Below are 10,505 nucleotides of genomic sequence, written 5' to 3'. Positions count from 1 at the left end.
ACCTTCCCTGTATTCAATGTTACTTCCAGCCTCTCCAAAGACGCCAAATTCTTCAGCATTGCCGCCGTGTCATCCGAAGAGAGATGCTTAAGGCCTTCCAAAATCACATTCTTCTCACTCGAAGGCACACGTTCCAGTACCTTCTCTACAGATGAAAACTGAGACGTGCTCATCAGCTCCTCAACGCTTTCGTCCACTTACTCTTCCTTCCGAAGGGAGCGATTGGTGCCTCTATTTTCGTTTGCAGTTCTTGATCGGAGATCGCCAATCGAAGTGATAGGAATGGCTCGCCTCGAGTCCTTGAGCGTTGGGAGAGCGCCGGTACTCGCCACGAGGGTAACCACAACGAGGAGAACGATGAAATAGACACGCATCGTGTGGATTTCTTTTCTCTTTGGTCTGCAGCGAAGCGAAGCAAATTGTGAAATGAGTTCCTTCGACGAACACTGGCTTTGTGATCGTTATGGATGTGTTAGCCCAGGCCTGTAGAACAGTGCTCGGAAAAAAAATAATTCCGTACCAATACTATTCGTATTGAAAGTATTTAATTATTAACTATTGCAAACTGATACTGAGCAGTATTATTGAAATTATTAAAAGTTATTACTACTGACTGGCCAGTATACTATTAACCGGACCGGTTCGCTTAACCGCACAGCCGCACAAGGCAAACGTTTGGATGGCCCACAGTACACGCACAAAACACTACCTTCGCAGAGCACACCATGCAAACTTCTCTATCTAGATATCTTATTTTCCTTTTGTTTATCAAGTACAAGAAGCTCAAGCATGACCTCCGTCTCCAACCGCGAGCTATGCCGGTTTTTCTACGTGGCTGACGCCGAACACTACTTTACCTGCAACTACTGTGGCACGCGGCGTAAGCAGCTACCCTCAAGTGGCTACGCCAATTTGGTTGGCCACCTCAAGGACAAGCACCCTGGCTACGTCGCCGATTACGACGCACACCAGCGCAGACAGGCTGGCTCACTGACAGTCTGTGGGTTCGTCAACCCAACGGCTTTCAACATGTACAGCTGGATTGAGTGGGTCGTCGACCGCAACATGCCTCTTAGTGAGGTCGACGATCCACTCACTCGCAGCATGTCAAAGCTCAAGCCTATCTGATCGAAGACGCTCAAGGTCTACATCGGCAAGGTAGTGGCTGCTGTTGAGACCAAGATCAGCGCCGAGCTAAACGGGCCATTTGGGATCATGTTTGATGGCTGGACGTGCTTTTTGGAGCTTTACGTGGCTCTGTTCGCCGTTTTCTGGCACGACAAACAGCTCAAACAGACTCTTCTGGCAATTGCACCAGTGGAAGAAGGAGATCTAACGGCCCAATCACATTGCGCTTTTATGCGTAATATCCTGTCGATTTTTCACCAATCCGAATCGAGCCTGGCTTTTCTGATCGGCGATAATTGCACCACGAACCAAGCAGCTGCGACATATCTCGGCGTTCCTCTGATTGGCTGCGCATCGTACCGGTTTAATCTCGCTGTGAACTCATACCTGGAGGAGCACAAGACGACGGTGGACGCGGTGAGCGTGCTGATGGCCGCGCTGCGCACGGTAAACAATCGCGCCGCTCTACGCGAGCACACACCCCTGGCTCCATTGAGGCCCAACGCGACTCGCTGGAGCTCTACGTACGACATGGTGGCGCTCTACGTGCGTATCCGCGATGAGATCAAGCAAGTGGACGCTGTGTTGGACCTTATTCCAAAGGCAGCCATGCATCGTAAGATCGGAGCGCTTCTAGGCGATCTACAGGTTTTTCATAGCGTCACAATCAAGCTACAATCTGAAGACCTGTCGCTAGCCGATGTTCGCGTACTCTTCGACTCAGTTTTGCAGCGCTTCCCATCACTGACATCCAAGCTGGGAGTAACGGCATCCATCGTTCATTCTCCAGTTTTTGAGGCTGCTACCGTGAAGGTATTGTGTTTTTATTGTATTTTTATATGAATAGTGTCTACAAATACTGATTTTAATATTATGTTTAATGCAGGTCATTAACGGAGAAACTGGTCGTCTGACGACGAGTGAGCGCAAGGCCATCAAACGCTTCGAGGTAACGGCCAGCCCAGGCCTCACGGGAAAGAAGCGCAAGAATGGCGCCGAAAACGGGGAGGAGAAGACCGAGGAGGATCAAGACTTTGCAACGGCGGTGTTGAGAGCGAAGCGTGCGAGCGCTGTCGCCCAGAGGCCGTCCCAATATTGTCAGCTCTTGGTCGAGTTGCCACCCACCAGCAATCGCTGTGAGCGGCTCTTCTCGAAGGCGAAACTGGTGCTTTCTCCACAGCGAGCGTCTCTCCTGCCGGTCAATTTCGAGATGCTGATGTTTCTGCGAGCCAATCGGTCGTACTGGGACGTGACGACATGTTCCAGCAAATGTAGGTACAATTGGCTTTCCTGGAAATCAATACATTGGGTATTTCTAAATAATTAACTATTGTCTCTGCGTATATGGAATAACTTATTACGGACTGCGGTTGAAAGCCGTACAATACCTTACGGTATTTTCCGAGCCCTGCTGTAGAATACTTACTTCGATTATACTGTATTCAGTACAGAGAAGAGATACTTGTATGATCGTGTATGTTATCTTTTTGGGTCTGCAGAGGACGACGCTTACTAGTACTACATCTCTTATATTTTACTAGCATTGTGCATTTCCTCATGGTTCTGGAGGCTAATTGATTCTGCTGCGCAATCAAGTCGGTCAAAAGCCAGGTACGGGACTCGGGTCAATTTGTACGTTTGAGGAACAATGATATTGCATCAGATCACCCTAACAACTCTGGATTAAAAAGTGATGATGGTAATTTTAGTCAAAACAACGGAAATCTGAATTTCTGACAAGTCACTTATTAGGCCTCCAGCAGCGAAGCTGAGATTTGGCAAGACCAATTGTTGTATTATATATCGAAGGCTTGGGGTTTCTCTGCCGTTCCATCTGCAGCGCCTTCTTCGCAGCCGTAGCACCGGCACTGTCGAAGCTGCAGCAGCAGCCCTCGATAATATTTATAGTACAATCCATAATATTAAGAATTGAGAGACTGGTTATCAAACGGTAAAAGCTTAATTCTAAGCGTCATTGGCGGAATCAGAGAGGATACATTCAAAAATGGCAACTTTCTGAGTGTATGATAAAGTTGTAAGGAGGCATATCAAGTGAGTATGAGTTCTTCCATATGAATACAGTAGAAAATAATAAGAAGAAGCCGCATACGAACCGACGTATTCGCCATAGTACCCCGTGTTGGGAGCAAACTGCTCAATCTGGTGCCTGTAGTGTCTGCAGAATGAAGGCACGGAAAGGGGAGCCGGCGATGCTCCCTAAAAGTATGCCTAAGATCATTTCTTGGCAAAAGCAAAGTGAGTCTCTGCTACATGTACTTGCTACTCTAGTTGGCGCTGGAGGCGCTTCTGGGGCGTTCAGCCCTTTTTTAGGACGCCGTTCTTGTCAACATCATTGTCGTTATGAACTAAGAGTGTCATCACAGTTGTCGATTCACGCCATTCCTGTAGACAGCATTGTCGTTATGTATATCCACTAGTCAACAGCATTTTTGATAAGCAGGCGTAGCCATAGACGATCCGTTTCATGTACCGTAACTGCCTAAGGAGGTATAGTGTATCCATCTGTCAAATCCCTTATTGCGACCACCGAGATTCCACTTATCCGAAATACGTTTAATTAGCACAGCTCACCTTAATTAAATCAAGTTTAGGTTTCAACCCATGAGTGCTCTTCAACTGAAAGACAACGTCCTCAGTCCTATCATTCTTGTATATACATCGGTGTGATGCCTCCACCACCTTCTCTCGCCGCTAGCAACGCCTCCAGATCATCTCCATCCACACCACCACCTTGTCCACCTGCACCATCGTCTACTCTATCCATTTATGTAACTCCGTCTCCGTCACCTCTCGCAGACGATGGAGCAGAAGCTTCTGACGCCAGTGACTTCTCTCCATCCTCGAGTAATGACGACGATTCCGACTATTCTCCACGTTCCAACGAGAATAAAACCAAACACAAGAAGCACAAGAAGCACCCAGCTAAGAGACGACGGTTAGTACGCGGAGACGACCGCAACAATACCCGGAAAACAAAGGAATCAGACATAGAATCAGACGAGCAGAACACTATCTCCACGCCCTCTAAGAAGAGATCGAAGCAAGACAGGAAGGCCGCAGCAGCCACGTGGGCAGATGACGGCAGTCTGGATCTTTACAGACGTCGACTGCATGAGCTACGTCGAGAATTTAGAGATTCCATTGACGAATATAGGAAAACATTCTACAATAATCCAAAACCTGAGGACTACGTTGAAGAAGAAGAAACGAAAACTGGACAAGATGACGAAAAAGACGAGAAATTTGTCACTGGACCCAAGTTTTACTCTCCGTGGGACGTCACGGAGACGTCATCAGGTCTCTTGGTGTCGAGTTACGTCCTAACTCAGTTACTACCGCATCAACGAGAGTGTCTCGAGTGGCTACACAAGCTTCACGAACGAGGCGTTGGAGGAATCCTAGGAGACGACATGGGACTAGGAAAAACAGTACAGCTAGCGTCATTTCTGGGCTGTCTACATGGCGCTAGAAGACTACGGACAGTGCTGTTACTCTGTCCAGCGTCAGTATTGCTACAGTGGGTAAGAGAGCTGCACAAATGGGCGCCATGGATGCGCGTAGTGCTGCTACATGCTTCCGGAACAGGTGTGAGTACGTCCTTCTCAAGTGAGTGCTATGAACAGCTGATAGAGGACGTGTTTCGCTTTGAAGAAGACCACGAGGAGGATATAAATTATCACATGTTAAGAGAAGACACCCCGACTGAAGGTGGCGTTGTCGTGAGTACTTACGAGAACGTTCGACAGTATCAGAGCCTGTTCCTGACAAGAGAATGGGACTACGTGGTGCTGGACGAAGGCCATCGGATCCGCAATCCGGACGCTGAGACGACGCTGGTCTGCAAGCAGCTACGCACTGTACACCGCATTATCCTGTCGGGTACACCGATCCAGAACAGGCTTCGAGAGCTGTGGTCTTTGTTCGACTTTGTGTATCCAGGACGTCTCGGTACACTACCAACGTTTGACGACGAGTTTGTACTGCCCATTCGTGCTGGAGGATACGCCACTGCGACGAAGATGCAAGTGCTGATGGCATATAAGTGTGCGTTGGCATTGAAAGATTTAATCCAGCCATTTCTACTGCGACGAACCAAGCAAGAAGTGTTAACGAATGACGCTGACAACAAGATGCTGCCTGGTAAACAAGAGCAGATCATCTTCTGTCGACTGACGCAGCGACAACGTGCACTGTACAAGCGCTTCTTAGCGTCGCCCGAGGTGGCGTCCGTACTGCGTCGAGATATCCGTCCGTTCCGAGCCATCTCTGTACTGCGACATATTTGCAACCATCCAGACCTGTTGGCTACGTTTGGTGACGGAGGACTGGCTGATAAGAAGAGACAGACCTATGATGATGAAGTGGAAGAGTTCGCTAACATCGCTGGTCTACTGGATGAAGTGGATGAAAAAGAAGAAGGAGAAAGTGACGAACCGTTTGGTGCTGTGTCGGCTAGTGGGAAGATGATGGTGTTGCAGAAGGTATTGACACTCTGGAAGGAGCAAGGGCATCGCGTTCTCATCTTCACGCAGACTCGCAGTATGTTGGATATTCTAGAGAGTTTCATGTCCAGACTGGGCCACACTTGTACTCGACTAGATGGTACAACGGGTGTTGCAGAACGACAGCAGCGGCTAGACGCCTTCAATGCTCCGGATAGTAATCTCTTTGCGTTTCTATTGACAACGCGCGCTGGAGGGATCGGCGTCAACTTGGTTGGTGCTGATAGAGTTGTGGTGTTTGATCCTGATTGGAATCCCTCCACAGATGTGCAAGCTCGAGAGCGGGCGTGGCGTATTGGCCAGCAGAAACCAGTGACGGTGTACAGACTCGTCACCGCTGGAACGATCGAGGAGAAAATCTACCACCGACAGATTTTCAAGCAGTATCTCACGAGTAAAGTACTGCACGATGCCAAGCGTAAGCGCTGCTTTAACAAACATTCCTTACGAGATCTGTTCGTACTAGCGGACGAGAAAGAGGACAACGTTGCAGAGACAAATGAACTGTTTGTAGCTGGAAACGTTAATAGACCCGCGGAACTGGAAGACGGAGAGGAAGAGGGCGCAGAAGACACGACTGGAGACAACGACGCCGTATTGAAGCAATTGTTTGATGGCGGTGATGTGCGTGGAGTTTTTGATCATTCAGCAGTGGAATCTGATGGTGTACAGAATCAAGAAGCAGATCTGGTAGAGATGGAGGCTACTAAAGTCGCTAAAGGAGCGTTGAGTGCGCTACGAGCGTCAGGTGCTCTTGTGAGACAGCAACGCGAAACTATCTACACTCCCACATGGACAGGTCGCTCCGGTGCTGCTGGAGATCCTTCTCAACGTCGACAGCCTCCAACTCGAGGTCGAGGGAGAGGCAGAGGAGGGATGTCATCACGTGATATGCTGGCAAGAATCAAGCAGAGACGAGATGGGGTCATAGTGCAGGCGACTCGAGTCCAACCTCGTGCTGGCGCTTCGGGCCCCTCTCAGTCGCCTGTTCCTACTACTCTAAGTGCGAGTGAGATGACGAGGAGTTTACACACGTTCCTTGTATCGAATCCGGCGGGTGTTACGACTGAAAGGCTACTAGAAAGTTTTGCTAGTATCGTTGCACCCAAGGACAAGCTCGTTTTTCGACATGTGCTGCGTGATATGGCTGTATGTCGAGGGCGCCGCTGGACATTGAAGCCGTCTTACTCCGTTTCCGATGCCCCTTCTTCTGGTTTTGCAAGTTCTACAGCAAGACCGTCCAGTACGCCTCGCCGTCGGGGAATTTGGTAGCGCTGAGCCGACGTACTGCACTATTAACTTGTAACAAGCTTTCGTTTATTGTTAGCAAGATGCAAGGTGAAGTGAACTGGAGCCGGAATTCTACTATTTTGAAACAAAACAGTATAGTTGTTTAGATGTTCTGTTTTCTATGACCAATGGTGCTTTTATTTAAGTATATGAGTACATTAGCGACGTTATTTGATCTCGGTGATTTCTTTCAGGAGTCCCGAAACAATTTCTTTTCTCTCAAGTTGAATCTTTTTTTGTATCAATTAGTATGTGACGCCGTCGAATAGCACGACTGAGACTAGCGCAGGTGCAATTAGTTGCGCGAACACGTTTATCATTACATTAGTATGTGATGATCTCAACTACCATGTCAGAGCCAGAGGCTTTGTGTTCGATATGAACGTATCGAAAATTGAACTCTCATACCAATACGGTGCGGAATGATTATCGCGCAGCAACCTGGACGCCTCTTCTAAGTCCTGCAGGTTATCGAATTTCGAGTGTTTGACGGACAGGAGCGGCCCATCCAGTAAGTTACACAGAGTTACACCATGCTTCACTACAAGTTACAAGTTCATCCAACAGAGGACATAAAGAAATGGATGGAAGTACGATAAATTATTACGTGTCTTAGCCACTGTTTTTCTAACATAGCAAGACTGGGTCATGTTATTGTTGCTCTACATCGGTTTAGAGTGTTAACTGTAGCATACGTGTTCTGGAGTTCTACCGGCGCTGAGTGAAGATTCACTATGTATCAGTGAAGAATCGGTGAAGGCAAATCGGCAGCCTACAATCAGGTGTGCTTACTTCATTAAAAACTTCCTAAAGAAACAAAAGGCCTTATATTTGTGTGCGTTGCTGCCCCACTTTGCGGTGCAGCGAGCTCGCATCTAATATTATGCAATCCTTGAATTCCAGAACAAACGTCTAAAACAGGTCTAACGTTATGATATTATAGAGTGAGATGCTGACACGGTTACACTGGTAGTGCTCGGTACGAAGAAAACGTACAGCCCAACTGGGATTAAGTCATGTCCGTGTGTTGTTTCTTTCACGCACTTGCAGGCAATACAAATATCAAGCAAATCCACCAATATTTTGTCACATTCTCATGGATTTTTACGAGGTATCGAGCTGCAGAGGGAAAACCAAACATGATCGCATTGATTTTTATTTCTGGGCTCTGTCTATCTGATGTGTTTGTATGCACCTGGGCCGCGCTGTTGTTGTTGTAGCTATCGTTTTCGATACATTAACAGATCCGGATACGATCCCGGTTTCATACTCTTATACTACAGCGCTACATTGATTTACGTACTAGGCCGTAAAACGATTATTAACGCAAAGCGAGACTACTCGCTGGGTTAGCGTCCATGCATATCCTTAAATATATCATATCACGACGCATTCCTCCTCGACACGCACGTAGTATTGCAGACGCATACCGTGCTTAATCTGTCATGCTCGTAATACTTTTTTTCCGGGAAAATAGTTGCTACTGGGATAGCCCAGATTAATGCGTTGAAGTCGGTACCTAAAGCCGGTAAAATCCAATTATGTTAGCACAGCAGATTCGAGCAACGTTTTGATATTTAAAACGCGTTGATAAGCAGTGCTTCTATATACGTGCAGTAGATTTGTGCGCTATCGGCTTTCGGATGACACCAACATTGACCAATAACTAAGCCAGTGCATGCAATCTTGGACGCTGCGTGCTACCTACTGAAGCCGCTGCACAAACCACTGAGTTTTACATTTGAATTGTGTTTCTATCCAGGTTGTGATTCTGGTAGACGGACAAACAGATTCATCATCGTGAAAAACGCTGCTTCGACAGGATTAGCTTAAAACAAAACAATGTAAAGTACTTTATTTGCAGTGGTCTGAACCATAGAAATTTTAAGGATCACTTTTCTACTATTATAATATCCGCGCCTGGCCGGAGAAAGCTCTTACATTTTTGCTTTGTTTGGCGGCATTATACTCTTTTGTTGTGTACCTGTGTATTGCTGTCAAGTAGGAAGAATAGTCTACGATTCCGAAGGTGGTGCAAACTGGTATGGTTGCTGCATCTAACATAGCATATCAGAACCATTAATTATCCTTAAAAATAGTAGTAAAACTTGTAACGGAGCTGTTTCTGCGTAGGCTGATGATTCATACCACACAAGAACAACACTGCAAGATAGTACTAAGTGCTGTGGAGAAGACGGCGCGTTGCTGCTGAGTATTTTTTATTATTATGAAGTTTCCTTCTTTTCCTTCTTTTCCTTCTTTTCCTCCCTTTTTCGTACATGCTTGCAAAACCCGTTAGGATAAAAGGCCGAAGGCATAAAACTAAAGCAAGCTGGTATAATGATGTAAAGTGTGGGAACCAGTACTTCACAACAATAAAAAAAAGAAAGCTTTTTTTGGCGCGAGCAAAAGGTCTCTTAGCGTACCGATGCAGCGTGCCGCGTATATGACTGTGCATTGTTGTGAAAATACGAAAGCACCTACCGCGTTAGCTGTGAGGTTACGTTTGGAAAAGCAGGAGCATTTGGAAACACGTTGGCCAAAAATAAGAAAAGGAAATATAACGCAAGAAGTTCGAGGAGGGTATCTCCTCATTCTACCGGTCCTAAACTGGTACTTCTTGCATCCGTTCACCGAAGCACAAACCGTTTGTCATGTCGATTGTCTATAATCATCTCGAATGAACGAAAAAAAATCGCACGCCTTATCCATATTAACCTCCTTGTCGATTGAGGGATACATGTATGTGTTTTTGGACATATGCCCGCCTGAATCCATGTTATTTAGTCGCTTTACTTCAGTTCCGTAGCAAGTTCAAGGTCGAACGTTGCAATGTTACCAGGTTGCGAAAGATTCCAGGAGGTTCATCTGGTGCTGTTGAAAACGTTATGCGAATTGTGTCATGACGCTAATTTAATTTTTTAATAACATTTACAATAAAGGGCTACTAGTTTAAGAACTTTTTTTACATCGGCTGTATGTTTTTCAATGCGGAATTACTTAATGGACATTGACCTCTAATTAGGGCTGCATGAGGCTGGGATGGGATCTGTCTGAAACTACATGAAGGATGCATGCTCATGACGACTTATGAAATATGCGCCAGAAAAATTTGTAACTATGGCATTGTTCAATCCTGCGAGTGCTAAAACGTAAAAGGCTCGGCAACATAGCGAAGTTTCAATTAGGAGACGAACGAACATCGTTACTAATGGAATCAGGGACGACGAAGCAATTACGTACTGGTGCTTTGGCTGACAATGCGCTACAGATCTTTGAAATATTAAAAAAGAAAAAGATCGCGACTTCAAACTACTATTTCTCAGGTTGTCCAGTCGTACTGGAATTTAAAAAAAATGTATCTAGTTCCAAATGTTCTTTTACAAAGGCTGACTAACTTATCAGTACCACTTTGGTGACAGCTCTCATACTAACATCATGAATAAGAGCTCGATTCACTAAACAAAAAAAAGGACTTCATCGTGTCAGAAAATTGAAGTGAGCTGTAATATGCTATACATCTAGTGCTAGTTAGACATCTATAAGCATATCCGTCGCCCAAGG

The 10,505-nt window shown here is 46.3% G+C and overlaps 1 protein-coding gene across 1 annotated transcript; it reads left to right on the top strand.

The window, feature by feature from the left end:
• The first annotated feature begins 3,740 nt into the window (after nt 1-3,740).
• On the top strand, nt 3,741-7,163 carry PPTG_17809 (hypothetical protein). The gene has a single exon (XM_008915841.1). It carries the CDS (start codon nt 3,816-3,818, stop codon nt 6,921-6,923), a length of 3,108 nt encoding a protein of 1,035 aa, XP_008914089.1. The 5' UTR covers nt 3,741-3,815; the 3' UTR covers nt 6,924-7,163.
• Nucleotides 7,164-10,505: the final 3,342 nt, after the last annotated feature.

The sequence above is a fragment of the Phytophthora parasitica genome (assembly GCF_000247585.1).
Source record: "Phytophthora parasitica INRA-310 unplaced genomic scaffold supercont2.76, whole genome shotgun sequence".
NCBI classification, from domain to species: Eukaryota; Oomycota; class Peronosporomycetes; order Peronosporales; family Peronosporaceae; genus Phytophthora; species Phytophthora nicotianae.
The sequence above is the reverse complement of the archived record's forward strand: the minus strand, read 5'-3'. Positions and strand labels throughout refer to the sequence as shown.